Source organism: Macaca nemestrina, chromosome 3 (genome assembly GCF_043159975.1).
Source record: "Macaca nemestrina isolate mMacNem1 chromosome 3, mMacNem.hap1, whole genome shotgun sequence".
In the NCBI taxonomy this organism is placed as follows: domain Eukaryota; kingdom Metazoa; phylum Chordata; class Mammalia; order Primates; family Cercopithecidae; genus Macaca; species Macaca nemestrina.
In genome coordinates this window covers 149,516,211-149,535,458 of record NC_092127.1, presented here as the reverse complement: position 1 = coordinate 149,535,458, position 19,248 = coordinate 149,516,211, and the positions used below count along the sequence as shown (strand labels likewise).

General features: G+C 39.3%; 1 protein-coding gene across 10 annotated transcripts in view; it reads right to left on the bottom strand.

Annotated features, from left to right (window-relative positions):
• The window catches only part of LOC105487675 (corin, serine peptidase), a 276,725-nt gene that overhangs the window by 55,728 nt on the left and 201,749 nt on the right, over window positions 1-19,248 (bottom strand). For 9 of the 10 annotated variants that reach the window (XM_071093630.1, XM_071093634.1, XM_071093635.1 and 6 more), the window contains 4 exons: window positions 16,013-16,120; window positions 7,603-7,716; window positions 5,603-5,713; window positions 4,377-4,506 (listed from right to left, as the gene is read on the bottom strand). In XM_071093630.1, the coding sequence (XP_070949731.1) occupies window positions 4,377-4,506; window positions 5,603-5,713; window positions 7,603-7,716; window positions 16,013-16,120 (463 nt within the window). The remainder of the gene's footprint in view (window positions 1-4,376; window positions 4,507-5,602; window positions 5,714-7,602; window positions 7,717-16,012; window positions 16,121-19,248) is intronic. The other variant, XM_071093628.1, reaches the window with a different exon arrangement.

The window sequence follows — 19,248 nt, the reverse complement described above, 5'->3', positions numbered from 1 at the left end:
GGGACTTGGTGCTGTGTCCCAGCTGTGCCAGATATGACTAAAAGGGGCCAAGGTACAACTCAGGCTGTTGCTTCAGAGGGTGGAAGCCCCAAGCATTGGCAACTTCCACAGGGTGCAAGTTGAGCCTGCAAGTGCACAGAAGTCAAGAATCAGGATTTGGGAGCCTCTGCCTAGATTTCAGAGGATGTATGGAAATGCATGGATGCCCAGAGAGAAGTTTGCTGCAGGGGTGGGGCCCTCATGGAGAACCTCTGCTAGGCAGTGTGGAAGGCAAATGTGGGGTCAGAGTCCCCACAAAGAATTCCTACTGGGGCACAGCCTAGTGGAGCTGTGAGAAGAGGGCCACCATCCTCAAGACCCCAGCATGGTAGATCCACTGACAGCTTATACCATGTGCCTGGAAAAGCTTCAGACACTCCATACCAGCCCATGAAAGCAGCCAGGAGGGAGGCTGTATCCTGCAAAGTCACAGGGGCAGAGCTGCCCAAGACCATGGGAACCCACCTTTTGCATCAGCGTGATCCAGATGCAAGACATGGAGTCAAAAGAGATCATTTTGGAGTTTTAAGATTTGACTGCCCTGCTGGATTTCAGACTTGCATAGGGCCTGTAGTCCCCTTGTTTTGGCCAATTTCTCCCACTTGGAATGACTATATTTACACAATGCCTGTACCCCCACTGTGTCTAGGAAACTAACTTGCTTTTGATTTTACAGGCTCATAGATGGGAGAGACTTGCCTTATCTTAGATGAGACATCAGACTGTGGACTCTTGAGTTAATGCTGAAATGCGTTAAGACTTTGGGGGACTATTGGGAAGGCATGATTGGTTTTGAATTGTGAGGACATGAGATTTGGGAGGGGCCAGGGGCAGAATGATATGGTTTGGCTGTGTCTCCACCCAAATCTCATCTCGAATTGTAACTCATGGGGGCAGGTCTTTCCTGTGCTGTCCTCATGATAGTGATTAAGTTTCACAAGATCTGATGGTTTTAAAAATGGTAGTTTCCCCACACAAGCTCTCTCTTTTTTGTGTGCCACCATACACGTGAGATGTGACTTGCTTCTCCTTGCCTTCTGCCATGATTATGAGGCCTCCCCAGCTCTGTGGAACTGTTAAGTCCATTTAACTTCTTTTTCTTCCCAGCCTCTGGTACGATCTTAATTAGCAGCATGAAAGTGGACTAATACAGCTGTCACAAGTATTTAGGGGCTTCATTTATACATTTTTCTAATCAAATGGCCATCTTACTTCCAATCTGGGCTGAACTCTTGAGATATCAACAGATGAAAGCAAAAAGTTTTTCAAATTCAACAAAGAACTCTAAATCTTCTCATCCAGACAAGCACTGAGTTGAGAGCCTAGCATTTGAGAGTAAGACATGGAAGGTATAATTTGGGTCTAAAAAAATCCTAAGTGCAAGTGTTTTAAATCAACTGCCTCTATCAAGAAAGCATTTCAGTAGAATCCCTGCAACACATGAAATTTGGTAGACCTGCATTCTTGATAAATTCCCTCCAAAATATACCCCCTGAAGTAGATGAATGATCCACTTGGAATTAGGTTATGCTGGTTCTGGACCCTACATACACTACAATGCCATTCTCTATAAATGTTTACTGAATGAACTGATGAATGAATGAGTGATATAACAAATTTATACTATCAAGGTAAGATTAAAGTTTTATGTTTTTCTTGTATAATTTTAATAGAAATGCCATGTTCTATGCAATAAGTCTACACCATTCTCAGATGGCAAAATATCTGGACTTTTTTCTAACTTTGTGTTATTGGCTGTTCACCTACATGTCTTCCCTGCTCCATTATAAACTCTGACGATGTTATTCACTTTGCATCCTCGACCCAATGCCTAGTCCAGTACAAGGCCCATAAGCAGATACTCAAAAACAAAAAGGGAAGGGAAATACTGAATGGAATTAGTTGGGAGTTGCTTTTTAAACTTCAAATTTTTGATGCAGAATATGTCTGAATGTACAAAGGCAGGCTGGCATAAATTCCACTCCAGAAGCTGAGAAGGAACATCCATTCCCACTTCCCTCCTTTTGCAGCATAGGCCGATCATGGCCAGACAGACCCTTCTAGCAAGGACTGTGATCTGGAGGAAATGACTCAAAGGTGCAGGGTGACTTAGAGTTTCTTTGAGTCATCGGTGGCAGAATTGTGAATTTGCAGCACAGCAGCTGGTCTCCAGAGACAGTGGTCACATGGCAGCTGCCTGAGCCTGTTCCCTCAGCAGGAAGCTAGCCTCATCTTGACCATTACCATCATGGCTAGCGTAGCCTGGCTCTCCAGATTTCTGTCAATTCATGAGCCACTCAAATCAACTAAAGAGTAAACTTCAAGGCAACTAAAAAGTTCAAAAACTACTAGTACTCATTTCTTTAAGGGACTTATCACCACTTACCCATTTTTCCCATTAAATCAGTCAAATAATGGATATGGTTTTCCAACCACACCTCTATCTCAGATTTTCCTAGCCCTTCTGGGAAATAAAATAATCTAAAATAAAAAATATCTGTATGTCTATTTGCATTTTATATATCTAAAGATATCTAAAATATTATATTGAAGTTTCAATTTCCAACTATGTTGAGAAAATGGAGCAAATGGAGTAAATATTTTTTTTAAAATCCAGTGTGCACACAATAGCCAAAGTTGGGAATAATCCAGATGTCTGAATGGATAAACAAAATGTATATCCATTTAATGGCATATTATTCAATCACAAGCAGGAAGTAAGTACTGGTACATGCTACAAGACAGATGACTGAAAATGTGCTAAGTGAAAGAAACCAGATGAAAAGGCTACATGTTGTATATTTCCATTTATATTAAAATATCCAGAATAGGCCAATTTATAGAGGCAGAAAGCAGATTAGTGGTTACGTGGGCCTGTGGGTATGAGAAAATGGAAAGTAACTGCCTAGTGAGTACATAGTTTCCTTTTGGGATAATAAAAGTGTTCTAAAACAAATAGTGGTGATGGTTGCACAACATTGTGAATAAAATAAATGCCACTGAATTATACACTTTAAAGTGGTTAAATGGTGAATTTTATGTATGTGCATTTTAACACAATAAAAACTCTAATATGCAAATATTTAGAAGAAACATAAAGAAGCATATTTAAAAACAGAAACCTATCTATTTACAATAGAACAACTATGTTCAGGGTGGCTTGTCAAAAGAACTTTCTGGTTGTAAAATCTTTGCAGTTCCAACCTTATACTTTGCAAATAAAACCTTGTATATATAACGTTTTATTGAGAAGAAAGATGCTTCATAACCATATGCAAAAGATTTTTCATTTATCTCTGAACACAATCATATCCTATTTCATTTAGACACAATAATGAAGTTGTAAAAATGAAGTCTAATTTAATAGATCTTGGCAAATACAATTTTCCACTCTCGTAAAGTTTAAGGTTCCTTTATTATAAATGAGCATTGGTTATTCAATTCCTAAAGATGTGGGTCTTTTCAGGGGAGAAGTGGACTCAAGATGTTGGGAGCTACATATTAGTAATTATTTGAACTAGGATAACAAAAATGTGCTGCTAGTTGCTATCCCATAACTGAATGACTCATTATTGTAAAACCGTTTCTATTTTGTTCAGTGGATCTCAGGAAATGGCATTTACTCAATTTTTTATTTAGTCTAGAATTTTAGAACTCCTTTGTCTTCAATTTCTCTAATTTCTACATTTCCCCCAAATCTCAAATATATCGATGGTAAAAGAAATACTTACGTATTCTAAGACCCCAAAAATTATTGCTTTCCATCCCCAATGGAACTGAAAAAGAAAAACCTCACAAAATAGCAAGTATCTAACTTTCAAAGGATCCATTTCAGTACATCTGTATCAAAGCCAGAGTGAATCTTTTCATTCTACTGAGAAGCGAATATACTGAACTATTTCTTGATTTACATTTACTGCCTTACTTAGAGTAAACAGAAATGCCAGCAACTTCAACTTCTTTAAAAATGTGTTGCTTAAGAAGAAATTTTCAATAACCTCTTGGGGGAAAATTACAAGATTTTTTCATCCAGATTTCTCAAATGAAATGATCATAATGCTTTTATAAATAATGAAAGCATTTCGTTTCAGAAGTACTTAAAATACAATTACTTCATTTACTTTTAGAGACTCCATCAAAGTACGTTTCCAGCACACACTCCTCAGGGCAGGTGCCTGTAATTAAATGTGGTCCTCTCACCTGATTCATTTCCTGGGTTTTGAAGTACTCTTTGTTCAAGAGCACTAACTCTCTATGCATCCATAAGGAAGATATTACTGCCAAGTTCCATGAAGCTTTCTGAGAAATTCATCAGTGCTACAAACTACTGACCTTACCCTAAACCCATCTGCTTGCAGGCCAACTGACTGAACATCTCCTGCCAGCCATCTGCACACACATGGTGTTCTGTGGCAGCTCTGTGAACCATCAGAAAGGAAGAGGAGTTCTCATTTATAGAGAGGGTCACTAGGGAAAGAAAAGACAGGGGAAACCCTAATTAAAAACATTTCTTCCCATGGAAGCACATAACTTTACATGCCTCTGCTTCGTTGGCATACATTCATTTTTATTTTTTTTCATTAACCATTTGATGTGTACCTACCCTGTGCAAATCACTGCCTTCAGTGTGCTAGAGGGCTAAAAAAAAATGAATTAGAAATGTTCTCTACCCTCAAAGAACCATAGACTCTAATGAAAGAGACAGGCAGTTCTTAACTTTTCTTGATGAGTCAGAAGACAGCCAGAGCCAGGCCTCATCCCATGAGTTAACCAGGATTTGCATAATTACAAGAAGTGAGTTGTAAATCCATTTCTATCATTTCCTTCAAGAAAGCATATGAGAATGCAAGTGCGTGAGAGGGATGCAAATTTAGGATTAATGTAGTATATGTGTTAATTCCTATTATATAAAGGAGCATCCTCTGTACTTAACCAGCCTCAGAGCACTTATGAAACGCTGCACAATTGATGACAACACACATGAGAATCGTGATTTGGCTGGTTGATGCAAAGGACTGAGAAAGAGCTGAGCGAATGGAAGGAGTGATGAGTGCGGGATGAGGAAATTAATCAAACTCAAGATCACAAACTGCAACACTGGAGGTGCTGGTAGGAGATGTCTTTAATTCCTGTCTGTGTAAGGAGCTAGATAGTTAGAAGTCTTGGACTTAGAGAGTGTAGGGAAGGCAGAGGGGCCACTTGACTATTCTATTCTAGTAGGTATAGATGACAAAAGATTGGCAGACTGTCATTAAATTTATTGAAGTTGGGTTTTAATGAATAATTTTTAAATCCTATTCCAGAAATTATATGATTACAACATTTTGAACAGAAAATGCTTTTCCCTATAATATAAATATTTCAAATGGTGAAGTAGCTTGGTGGGGAAATTTTCTGTGAGTTGGAAATAACACACATAGATCACCACTATCAGCTTTTATAACAGTAAAACAAAATAGATGAACTTGGCCAGTAAAATCCAGGAAGTAATTTAGGATTCATTTAGCTTCAGTGGCTGACAGGCCTGAGAGAGTACAACAGATGGCAGAAACAAGTAGCTCACCACAGTCCCATTCATCTGAACTGTCTGAGCAGTCGGCTTCACCGTCACACCACAGGTTACGTGACACACATGCATGGTTTGCACATTCCAGCTCATCATCTTGGCAAAATGCTGGCATGGGGAACAAAAAGTGAGAAGGAAAGCATTTTAGAAATAAATGTGATTATCACTAACATGCACATCTTCATGTGCCAGTAGAAGCATGGAAAGAAGAAAGTATGTGATCGCGATCGCTGAGACTTCCAAACGGACATGAAAACAGTATAAACAGAATTTGTAAAATATTATTTAATAGACATCAATACACACAAAGAGCATTTAAACAGAATTACTACGTTCAAGTGACTCAATGTTCTGATTCTAACAATCAGACTGAATAAACGGTACTCACAGCAGCAGAAATACCCAAGATCAGAGAACGGGGTTAAAATCTGCATGAGCAGAGCATGAGGGATGAACAGACTGAAGCCACCTTAGAAAGAAAACAATCTCTGTCCACAGAGATGCATAATGGGTTTTTTTTTTTTTTTTACATCTCTACTATTAAATGACTCTGTGAATCATACACAGTTCTCTTTTGAGTTTTAAAAATTATAGTAAATCTCCTTGATTGCCTACTTAACAACCATTTCCTTTCTTCCTCCTTTTTTTAAGGGAGCCCAATTTCGTTCAGACCCCCACACCCGCCATCCCCAGTTCCAAAGGAAGATCCTGATTAATTTAAGCTGGGCATGGCACTTTTCTGTCTACAGTTTGTTTGTTTGTTTGTTTTCTGAATACAATTAGTAGTCCAGGAGTAAACATATGCTCTGATATCATAGGCCTTGGCCTGTGGTTGTGTGACTGTGCTTCACAGGACAGCTCCTTCCCAAACTCTGCTGCTGTGCCACGTGCCCTAGTTGGGGACAGGAACAACCTGGAGAAAACAGCATCTTTTTTTTTTATTGGTTCTCCCTGAATGGTGCTTCTTTTTGCAGTTCAGCTGTTTGTAGCAAGTGTCTTTTCTAACTACACAGAGGCTCCTGACGGCTAGCTGTCACTCTGCCCAAAGTTGACCTGAGCGAATCCCTTAATGATATCTTGGAGATATGAACACGGTCCTTCCTCCTTCCAGGTGGACATGATCAAGGAAGCATGGTGCCCCAGGTGCCCATGGTAATGTCATCTTTTCACCATTGTGGGAGCCAGCCTGAGTTGAAACTGAACTGAAATCACAGACAAGGTACTAAACTGCCACATACAGCCTCAAGAGTCCATCCTACACTTGACTCTTTATATGATAATATAAAACATGTGAGATATATATATATATATATATATATATATATATGAGATAATAAAAGATAAATGTCTTCATTGTTTGTCATTTCAATTTGGGCTTTTCTGTTTGTTTCTGTTTCATTTATCTATCTGTAGGTAAAACATCTTAAGAGACATAATTATTTTCCGGTTCTAAAAGCAACGGTCATTCATTTAGAAAATGTAGAAAAGAGAGAAAAGCACAAAAATTTAATAATTACACCACCCAAAGACTATAACTGTAAACTTTTAATTATGACTTTCTGATCTTTTTCTGTGTGTGGATATATGTACTTTCGAAACTCAGGACAATAATGCACATAATACTGAATATTTTGTTTTATTCAACTAATGATATAAAATGAATCCAAGAGAAATTTTTCTTCTCTAATCTAATTTTAATATTTGCATATTATTTTCTTGTACGGTTGTAGTTTATGTTCCCTATTTTTGGATATTTGGAGGTATTTTAATTTTCCCATACTATAAATAATGCCAGAAGAATATTACAGTGTACATATTTTACACATATTTAGTTGGCTTCTTAGAATATGTATTTACAAGTGGAGTTTGATCAAAAGATGTGAAAATACTAAAAGATTTGTATGGATACTTACACATTTTTGGCTTGTATTCAAAATGAGACTTAACTGGTGTTTAAAATAAAAATGCTGTGTTGACAAATTCGCATAAGCACTTACAGCAGTTTTTTTCATCCATGTAATCAGGGCAGTCTGGGAACCCATCGCAGATGACTGTGTGCTTCAAACATTGTTTATTGGATGGACATTCCCAAAGATCTCTCTCTTTACAACCTAGACGGAAGAAAAGGTTATTTGCAATAGACGTGGAGTTGAAAATAATGATAAATTCAATCAATGTAGAAAAACTATACTATAAAGGCATGATGGCGGCTGGGCGCAGTGGCTCATGCCTGTAATCCCAGCACTTTGGGAGGCCGAGGTGGGCGGATCACAAGGTCAGGAGATCGAGACCATCCTGGCTAACACGGTGAAACCCCGTCTCTATTAAAAATACGAAAAAATTAGCCAGGCTTGGTGGCATGTGCCTGTACTCCGGAGGCTGAGGCAGGAGAATCACTTGAACCTGGGAGGCGGAGGTTGCAGTGAGCCAAGATTATGCCACTGCACTACAGTCTGGGCAGAGCGAGACTTTGTCTCAAAAAAAAAAAAGCATAATGTCTTTTTTCTTAAAAAGTTTTGACCCCTGATTACCATGAATAATATAATTTTAAAAGTAGAAATACCCAATAATATTCATATTATAACATAAATTGTATAGCTGACCTAACAGAAGATCAAAAGTGACATACGGGGCCAGGCATAGTGACTCATGCCTGTAATCCCAGCACTTCAGGAGGCTGACGTGGGCGGATCGCTTGAGCTCAGGAGTTGGAGACCAGCACGGCCAAGATGGTGAAACCCTATCTCTACTAAAAAATACAATAATTAGCCAGGCGTGGCGGTGTGTGCCTGTAATCCCAGCTACTTGAGAGGCTAAGGCAGGAGAATCATTTGAACTTGGGAGGTGGGCGTTGCAGTAAGCCGAGATTGCACTACTGCTCTCCAGCCTGGGTGACAGAGCAAGACTCTGTCTCAACAAAAAGAAAAAAAAAAAAGTGACATAGGGGACATGGAGAAAAAATTTAAAACCATACATTAACATTCATCTTTAGCTGTTCCTTTTTCTTTCTGAGTGAAATTGTTGTCAATGCATAAGACTTATCTATAAAATAATATTATGCTTTTAAGCAAATATGCCAAAGTCTAGTGATCTAAATGCATGTCACCTTAAAATGTAATTTCATTCTACAAATCAGGAGGCCATCTCTTTTTTTAGCAAAAGAGGCTCCTTCTATGCCAAACAAAACTAGTTTAAGAGCCAGGTACAAAAGCTATTACTTTATGGTAGTCAGACATCTAAAGTTGGAAACTTCATCGATTAGTAAGAGAAATGAATATAATTTGCACATTAATGTAATAACTTGAACTGTAATTTGCCTATGAAATAGCAAGCACTTGTGATGTATTTAATAAATACCATTGATGATTCATGTGCAGTGCATTTCATATGCCTGCTAAAGTCTGACAAGAGTCTAATATGTTTTGTCATTCCGGTCAGATCCCTGGCCCAGGCCAGGCCGTGAAGTACATGAAGGAAGAGACAATGTGGCAAAAAAATTTGAGTATCCTCCACCCCCTTGGCTAGAACAATGGCTAGCATGTGGCAGGCCCTCAATACGTGTGTGTTTTAAGTAGAACTTCATTTCATGTAAGGAAAAAAATGTCTCTGACTCCCAGGAAAATATAATTTATTTGTCAGTGAAATGCAAAGCAGTGATCAAATAAGAAGTTTCTTCAAGAATGTTATTGTTCATCTGACCTACTACAAATGAGTCAGATACATTTTGTAGATGATTGACTCAGGTTTCTTGGAATCCATTATAAGAAAAAAATTGGTTTTCAAAATTTTCACTAAAAACAATTATAAAAATAAGTGACCCAAAATGCTTACTATAAGCTAAAATTAGATTTAGTGTGTTTCGTCATCCAAAGATATAGGAAATAAATAATGAGAGTCTTTCACTGGCTGATAATCTGGAGTGGTCTTAGGCCCAGGGACATCCATTCCAAGAATTCACAGGGACATTATTTAGAGTTTTCAGCTAGTAGAGGATCCAGACAGCATCTGAAAAGTTCTAACAATAAGAGTCTCCTGAGTTTTGAGAAAGAGCCTGAAATCTGTCCTCTGTGACCCAGCTCCTGCCAAATGCTACAGTCTGCTCATTCTACCAGAGAGCAAAAGACATCAAAAAAGAGGGCTCAACACTCCATGCATGGTGCTGACCCTTCTCCAGAGCTGCTCCTTTGCTCACAAAACACACCACTTGCTAATAGAGAATGAAATAAAATAGCATGCGTTTTTCTGACGATTCTCAAGGCACATTCTTCTTACCAAGGCACATTCTTCTTAAGACTACAAGGAAGAACTTTGACATTTGGAATGAGATGATGAAATACCACATAAATAGATCATCTGGGACAGAAGGCCCCCCACAGTGTATCCTCACAAATAATAATAATCATGATAATGAGATGACATGTATTATCCACTATGTATCCACATTCTAGATATTAGCTTTAATTCTTAAAATAACCCTATAATGTCAGCATTATGCTCACCATTTTATAAGTGAGGAAACTAACAGTTAGAGAAATTGAATCCCTCCACATCACAGCTCCACGGAGAAAGATCTGGATGAGATCCAGGTACAAGTCATTAATTGCAGTTCTTTGTAAGATGCGAACATGAAGTATGCATAAGGGGTAGGAGCAGTGGAAGCACAGCTTTAGAGTCAGACAACTGGATTTGAATCCTAGTTCCAAATCTCACTAGCTGTGTGAGCTTGGATAAGTTACTTAACTTCTCCAAACCTTGGTTTCCATAACATCTAAAATACAAATAATAATGCCTGCTTCATATGGTTGCTATAAACATTAAAGGAGTACTCCATACGCATTCATTTTTTACCTCTCCATGTCTTCTCTTTTCTCATAAAAGTTTGCATAACATAATAACTCCTTTGTAGAGTTACAGTGAGCACAAAAGAAGTAGGATAAAAAGAGAGAGACATGAGTTACATGGGGAGACAGTATTATTTTGAGAAGAAACCACTTTCTTTGTAAAGTGACATTTTGGTGCAAATATGTTTTAAATTTATATTCTAAGAGGAAAACGATATGATTCCAAAAAAAATTAAAAACAGGCATGGATGGGGTGGGCTGTTTAATGCAGCTGTAGGTTATGAAACCAAATAATTGTCGATGTCAGAATAATAACCTCCCCAGCACAGAGACAATAGCAACGATCAATAATTGAGGATACAGTGTTCCAAAAAAGTGATCAACTCATCTCAGTTTGCCAGGGATTTAACTGATTTGAGCATGACATATCCCTTGTTCCAAAAGATCCCCATCAGTCCCAGGCAAATCAGGTTGACTGGTCACACTAAGTGTGCTAAGCATTCATCTGGGTTTTTTGCTTACTCTGTCTCTCATTTTCACAAAAACTCTGTGAAACAGGCTGCCCTGACAGAGGCAGTCTCCTCCCCCCACTCCGCCCCTAAACTGTTTCTCTATAAAAACAGTTGTCATTACAAATAACGTCAGCAAATCGACTTAAAGCAGATGCTTTTTGTTCTGTAAGAATCTCTTAGCTATGCAACTATAGAGTAAGTAGGTCCACTCATCCTCTTGAGTTGAGCTGCATGAAATTTTTAAATTCTCCCCCTTCGGAGTGGAACCACTCACAAGGAGGAAGGAGACAAGGTAATACTGCATTGGCAAAGGCTGGAACAGTCTGGACTGAGCCATCCTGGACCAGCGTCTGCCCCAGGAAGTGGCTGTGGATGTGACCTTGGAGCAGATCATAGGAGCTGTAACAGCCAGAGTATAGGCCTAACAGGTGTGAAGAGCCTTCTACAGCATGCAGGATCCTGGACAACAGTGCCCCTTCCCTCAAGGCATGGCTGCAAAGGGCTCTGCCTCTGCACCTGCTATAGCTGCAGGAACAGAGGACCTGCCTCCCACTGTGGTCCAGGCCTGACTATCAGGGCAGCAATACCAGCACAGGCCAACCAGCCACCATCCAGCTAGAAAGTTGCAGCAGCCTACCCAATTCCTGAGTCACTTCCTGCTTTTAGCAGTGCCATTTTTATGGCATGCTCTTCACATATGGGTGGCCCAGTCTCCTGTGAAAGAGGCAGGATGAAGGAATGGATGGGACTTTAAATTGCATGGCTCTAATCCTAAAGAGAGAGAATATCCGACTCAAAACCAACACTATCTCCAGGAAAAGACACTATCCATCTACCTGAGTTTACTATGTGAGCCAGGGACCTCGCCCAGCCCATGCTTTAGCCTGACAGGCCAGCCCACTCTCTTTTGCCATAAACAGCTGTCAGAAACAAGGCTATGCTAGACAGGACTCCTTCCCTCAAGGGAGACTACTGGGGCAGCCTTTGAAAGGAATTGCCTCCTGATTTCCCACCGCCACAGCAGGTGAGTTCCTGGTTATTGTCTTCTGAGATTGAACAGGGCATGTTATAAGCATTCCAAGCTGTGGGAGATAACGTGGGTGTTCTCTGCATCTTACCCAGAGAAGTAAAGTGACTGGCCACATGTCACACAGCCTCTAAGGCTAAGTCAGGATGTAAATTCAAGTCTAAGTCTATGCAGGACACTCTGCCATTCCAGTCTGCCTTCCCAAGACACCACAGAAGACAATGAAACGGTTAACCAAGTATCTAAAGGGAAGGAGAAAATTTGTCCCTTAACATGGAAAATTAAACCCTACTGAGTGATGAGAAATCAATCCTGAAAATTCATCCTGAAAGCACATTTGTGGATATGCCAAAGCTATGGACATAATGACTCTCACTCTTCTGCCAGCTACAGAGCAAAGAGTGGTCTCCTCCCCAAACAAAGAGACACAAAAGCATAGAGGCTGATGGTATTTGGAGTGTTAAGAAAGCCAGTTAAGCCCTTCTGTGAGACAACTCATAGAAATGCTATCCACAAATCCAAAAATAAAACATACCTTTTGGAAACCCTTTGAAATCAAGCTGTAAAACCCATAAATATCAGAGTCAGATCTTCTAATACAACCTAAGGGGATTCTGACTCAGAGAAATGGCTCAGGTTATATTTAAAGGTTTTATTTTATTTAAGATCAAGAGGAGACCAAAGATAGGTGAAGAACTGGTTTTTTACTCATCTGACGATAAACAGAAAGTCACTTAATGACACTCAGACATTTGTATTGCTGTCAATCTTTTCTCCATATGATGTATACTTTTTTACTTAGAATAGTGATCAGTTAGGAATTTTGATTCTGTGTTAGTGTAATAAAGGATTTTATTTTGACAGTCGATATAAAGCACCTGTTATAGCTACATTTTCATTTAATTGCTCCATTGGGAGTTGCTGTTTGCTTGCATCACAGCCCAGGTACCACCTGCTCTTGTAGCTGACCCAAATCGTGGAGGTAAAGTCTAGCGAGAGATAACCTCCGCTTCACACACTCAAAGCTATACAGTCATATAAAAACTGAACAATATAATCTTTTTGTTGTTTTCCTTAGTTTTCCTTTCTTTGATGTCATTCTTGATCATTTATTTGCCCATGTCTTTCCCTCATGCTCCACTGCATGGCTATCGATGCTTGGAAAATGTTATGTTGAAAATAAACTCATTTATCAAGTTGCTAGTTTTGCAGGCAGCTCCATCTATATCATGTATGCTCAATTACTGACATACCATCAATCCTTAAGACAATGCAGTACTGACACAGTGCAGATTCTGCTCAGCGTTCCCCTGTCTCTTAGACTTCCTTCCCATATTGGATTTGTATAATTCATCCCAACACTTGTTGAAATCTTTTCTAGTACTGACATTTTCAACTTTTGTTTACATCAGCAATTACACAATCAAAGCAACCTCAACAGTGAAAATCTACCACAAGAGCTGGAGATATTTAAAAACAATATTACTGATTGCTAAATTCTAATGCATATATTTTAAAAGTGTATTTATAAGCTAAGTGCTTTGGCTACCATGTTTCTCCATTACAAAAGCGCCAAAGAAACAAGAAGTAAAGTTAATTTCTCATACAATATTTATTTTATAACTGAGTTAAATAAGTATTGTTTTGAGGGGAAACTCAATAACCTTGTTGGAAATTCTGAGGGAGCTGCAGATCCATGACAATAAATAGTTAATTGTCCAATTATTGAGTACAGCTCAAACACTTAAGACCACAAGGGACAGAGTAAGTCAGAAAGGCAAGAAGCTTCCGGTGAAACCCAGCTTCGCTGGAGCTGGTGCTTGCTTTACCGGATGGTGTGCCTATGCACATACAAAAACAGAAAGACAAACAGCAAGGAGGCAAACGGAAACAGATGACTTCCTATTAGTCCTCTGTTGAGCCTTCATCAACCTGACTTCCTTATTTGATCTGAAGTGGTGTGTCCTCCCAAATCACTGAACAAGTCCATTCAAATACATGCATGAGTCCCAAAGGGGAACGGAGTATGTAAAGTTTTCTATTGTTAGTCACTTTGGAAAACTTCTCATAAATTAGTACTGCTGGAGCAATTAATTTAACTCCAAAGGTATTATTTCTTACCCACTTTTAACTTTCCTTAACTAGAGCTCTCAATAGTGCTGTCAATTATTTTTAGTTTTTGATAGGGATTAGACAATATATTCTATTATTTTGGTGTGTCTTCAATTGTGTGATTAAAATACTGGTGAAAACCAATTACTTAACTAGAAACCTGATATTTTAGGGTCATTTAAACCCTATACCAATACTATAGTACTTTCAATTTGTTTTTTGCAGAATATGTTCTAGAACTCAGAACTTTTTGTCTTGGTAAGGCTGTTTTGTTTTGTTTTTAACTAAGCTTTTTTATTTCTCAAATATTTAGTCCCCTACAACAAATTTAGGTCTAGCCACCCCAACAAAGTATCATGCAAAATCTTTGAACCATCTAAGATACTCTACTTTAAATTGCATCTCAAATACCATGACCCATCAAAGTCATAGTTAAGTGAACAAATCTAATACATTCTCAATAAATCACTTATATAAGGGATATTCAATGAGTTTTAATTTATTTCTTTACAAAAAAAAAACAAACCACAAACAAGCAAACAACAGTAGCTTCTAAAAACACTGTACATTCCTCCATAATAAAATTACCCCAGTCATTGTACCATCATTCTGACAGCTGGGGGTTTCCAGAAGATGCACTCGTCCATATTTATAGGAGCTGAGAGGATTTCAGTTAATTGCTTCTGACATTTTGTCTAGACCAGAAGGGCAACGCTTACCATAGAAAATTCACTTAATGAAGCAAGGCAGTATTTCATACTTCAAAGGCCAAAAGAATGAAATGATTTCAAAAGATGTACTGCCTTATGTGTTTTTCATGAAACAGTGTCAATTCCTCTTAAACAGGAAAGGCTAAATAACCAAACCATTCTGTGAATAGATCTGCAATCATTTTGCTTTCCTCAAAAACACTGTTTATTAAAGGCCATTGTCTGACTTCTATTCCCTAATACACTGAGGTTACAAGTACAAAGATTTGCAGGGAAATGTAATTAGAATTAAGTCCACTCAAATTACCATTGGGATTTACAGCTTTTCCACTGGCGATTTTGGAAATCAATGGCAGAAATGTCAAGAAGAGTTTTATCCTTTGCCAACAGAGAACAAATAAGAGAGGACATGAAAATGAATCCCAATTAAACTGGGAATGATGGAGTCTGAACTCTGAATGTTGGTGTATGAACTCTGCCTTTGTGCATCTAGATGTCTGCTTAGCAACATGGGAAGTATACGCAAAGACACTATTATTCTGACTTTAAAACTGATAACTGTTTTATAATTTAATAATAAAAATAATTCCTTACATTTGTGAGTTGCTTCTCCTTTTAATAAGTGTTTGCAAATATAGTCGTGCCCCTCCACCCTTATCTGCAGTTTCAGTTTCCACGGTTTCAGTTATCCCTGGTTAAGCATGGTCCAAAAAGGTTGGCATAGTACAATAAGATATTTTTTAAGAGAGAGAGAGAAACCACATTCCCATTACTTTTATTTCAGTATATTGTTATAATTGATCCATTTTATTATTGTTGTTATTAATCTCTCATTGCGCCTAATTTATAAATTAAACTCTATCATAGGGACGTATGTGTAGGAAAAAGCATAGTACTGCATATATGGGGTTCCATACAATCTATGGTTTCAGGCATCCACTGGGTGTCTTGGAACGTATCCCCACAAATAAGGGGGAGGAGTACTGTATGTATCAGGGTTACACAGAAGCGTAATTTAGAGGAAATCAAGAGTTAGGAAAAAGACTTAGAATATATGCCATACTGTTCAATAATTAAAGAAGTAAAGGCATTAGCATTCAATCCTAGTCCTACTATCAGTGAATAGTTTACATTTTTAACACAGTTTCTTATTCTGTTCTAGTTAATACTGTACATTCACGAAAAGTACCATTGCAAATACATACCACAGTTTTCCTCATCACTGTCATCATCACAGTCGGCCTGGCCATCACATCTTCTGGAAGCCAGAACACACCGTCCTGAGCGGCACTTGAAATGACTAGGTGAGCATTCTATTAAAAACAATATTACTGTTAAAGGGCTGAAAACCCAGAAACATCAGCTAATTTACGTATTTACATGTAGGATGTTGTCAAGGAGCTTTTACTGAAGATAAGAGTGGTCTCTTGCAAAGCAAAATAGCCATTTCACTTTGGCATTCTTCTGCCTACCAATCAGCATCTTTCTCCTTCATTCTTGGCCTCATCTCTCCAGATACGCAGTTTAACGTCTATGTATTCCAATGATTAATTCTCTTTCCAAATGGGACAATCCAACAATTGCCAGAGCCTAATATGCCTTGTGGAGTCAGTGCTCCTGACTACCTAGCAGCTCTCAATGTGTCAAAATCATTTCCACAGCCCCATCTTTCCACCTGGCCCACAATTCCATTTCTGTACTTAACGATCCTGTGTTGCCATGGTCCCCAAATGTTTTTTACTTGAAGGAACCAAGGTTTAATGTTCACCTTTGCATTCAGAATCCCTAGTATAAAAGCATCCATACATAATGGGCTCTGTGAGTAAAGTACAGTTTAAGAAACACCAGAGTACTAATTAAACTCATCTCTGAGTTCATTATTTTTAATTTTAAAATGATTTTTTTTGAGGGGGAGATGGAGCAAGATGGCCAAATAGAAGCCTCCACTAAGTGTCCTTTATGCAGGAACACCAACCTGAACAACATCCACACAAAAAAGCACCTTCATAAGAACTAAAATTCATATGAGCAATCATAGTACCTGGTTTTAAATTCAGATAATTAAAAAAGGCACTGAAAAGGGTAGGAAAGACAATTTTGAATCACCAACACCACCCTACCCCCATTCCCCAGCAAGAGCTGCGTAGTACAGAGAATCTGTGCACTTGTGGAGTGATTGTGGGACTTTGCTTTGGAACTCAGTGGTGTCCTGTCACAGCAGAAAGCAATACCAGGCAGAGCTCAGCCAGTGCCCATGCATGGAGGGAGCATTTAGACCAACCCCAGCCAAAGGGGAATCACCCATCCCAGTGGTCAGAACTTAAGTTCTGGCAAGCCTTACCACCACAGGCTAAAGTGTTTGGGGGTCCTTAATAAATTTGAAAGGCGGTCTAGCCCACAAGGACTGCAATTTTGGGGCAAGTCCTGATGCTGTGCTGGGCTTGGAGACAGTGGACTTGGGGGCATGCAACCTAGTACATGCCGCAGAGTGGCCAAGATAGTGCTTGTGCCACCCCTTTCCCAACCCCAGGCAGGCACAGCTCGCAGCTCAGAAAGAGACTCCTTTCTTCTGCTTGAGGACAGGATAGGTGAGAGTAAAGGGGACTTTGTCTTGTAACTTGGATATCAGCTTAGCCACAGTAGAATAGGGCATCAGGCAGAGTCCTGTCCAAGGCCCCCATTCCAGGCCCTAGCTTCCAGACAACATTTTTAGACCTATCTTCAACCAAAAGGGAACCCACTGACTTGAAGAAAAGGACCCAGTCCTGGCAAGATTAGTTACCAGCTGACTAAAGAGCCCTTGGGCCCTGAATTATCAGCAGCAGTACTCAGGCAGTACTTGTTGTGAGCCTTCGGTGAGATTGAAATGTGCTGGCTTCAGGTATGACTGAGCACATTCCTAGCTGTGATGGCTACAGGGAGAAACTCCTGCTTGAGAACAGGAGAGGGAAGGGTAAAATGAATTTTGTCTTGCAGCTTAGGTACCAGGCTCGGCCACAGCGGGGTAGAACATCAAGTGAACTCTTGGGGTCCCTAATTCTAAGCCCTGGCTCTTGGATGACATTTTTGGATGTGCCCTGAGTCAGAGGCCAGCCCACTGTCCTGAAATGAGAGTCCCAGGCCTGGCAGCATTCACCACAGGCTGACTGAAGAACCCTTGGGCCTTGAGTGAACTCTTGTGGTATGGTAGTACTTGTCATGGACCTGGGGTTGTAGTGATCATGAGGAGAGACCACTACCATTCTTCCATTACCTGTTTGTGGGAAGCGGAAGAGTGAGAACTTTGACTTGTGGCTTGGGTGCCAATGCTGCAGAAATTCAAAGGATCATTAGAGGCTACTATGAGCAACTATATACGAATAAATTGGAAAACCTATGAGAGATTAATATATTCCTAAAAATATACAACCTACTAAGATTGAACCATGAAGAAATCTAAAATCTGAAAAGAACAATAACAAGTAATGCTATTTAAGTAATAATTAAAAGTCTTTCAGTGGGGGGGAAAAAAAGCCTATACCCAATGGCTTCACTGCTGAACTTTGCCAAATATTTAAAGAAGAACTAGTACCAACTCTGCTTAAACTATTCCAAAAAATAGAGGAGGAGGGAATACATCCAAATTCATTCTATGAAGCCACTATTACCCTGATACCAAAGTTAGACAAAGACACATCAAAAAAAGAAAACTACAAGTCAATCTCCTTGATGAACATTGACGTAAAAATCCTCAAGAAAATACCAGCAAACTGAATTCAACAACACATTGAAAGGTCATTCATCATGACCATTTAGGATTTGGTTTTGTTTGTTTGTTTGTTTGTTTGTTTTCTTGAGATGGTTTCACTCCTGTCGCCCAGGCTGAAGTGCAGTGGCATGATCTTGGCTCACTGCAGCCTCTGCCTCCCAGGTTCAAGCAATTCTCATGCCTCAGCCTTCCGAGTAGCTGGGATTACAGGTGCCCACCACCATTCCCAGTTAATTTTTGTACTTTTAGTAGAGACTGGTTTTTACCATGTTGGCCAGGCTGGTGTTGAACTCCCGACCTCAGGTGATCCACTCGCCTCGGCCTCCCAAAGTGGTGGCATGACAGGCGTGAGCCACTGCTCCTGGTGACCATTTAGGATTTACAGGAGTGATGCAAAGATGATATAACATATGGAAATCAATGTGATATATCATATCAACAGAACGAAGGACAAAAAGCATAGGATCATTTCAGTTGATGCATTTGAAAAAATTCAACATCCCTTCCTGAAAAAAATTCCCTCAAAAAACTGGGTAAGAAGGAACATACCTCAGCAAAATAAAGCCATATTTGACAGACCCACAGTTAGTATCAAACTAAATGGGGAAAAACTGAAAGCCTTATCTCTAAGATCTGGAACATGACAAGGATACCCACTGTCACCACTGTTATTCAACATAGTAATAGAAGTCC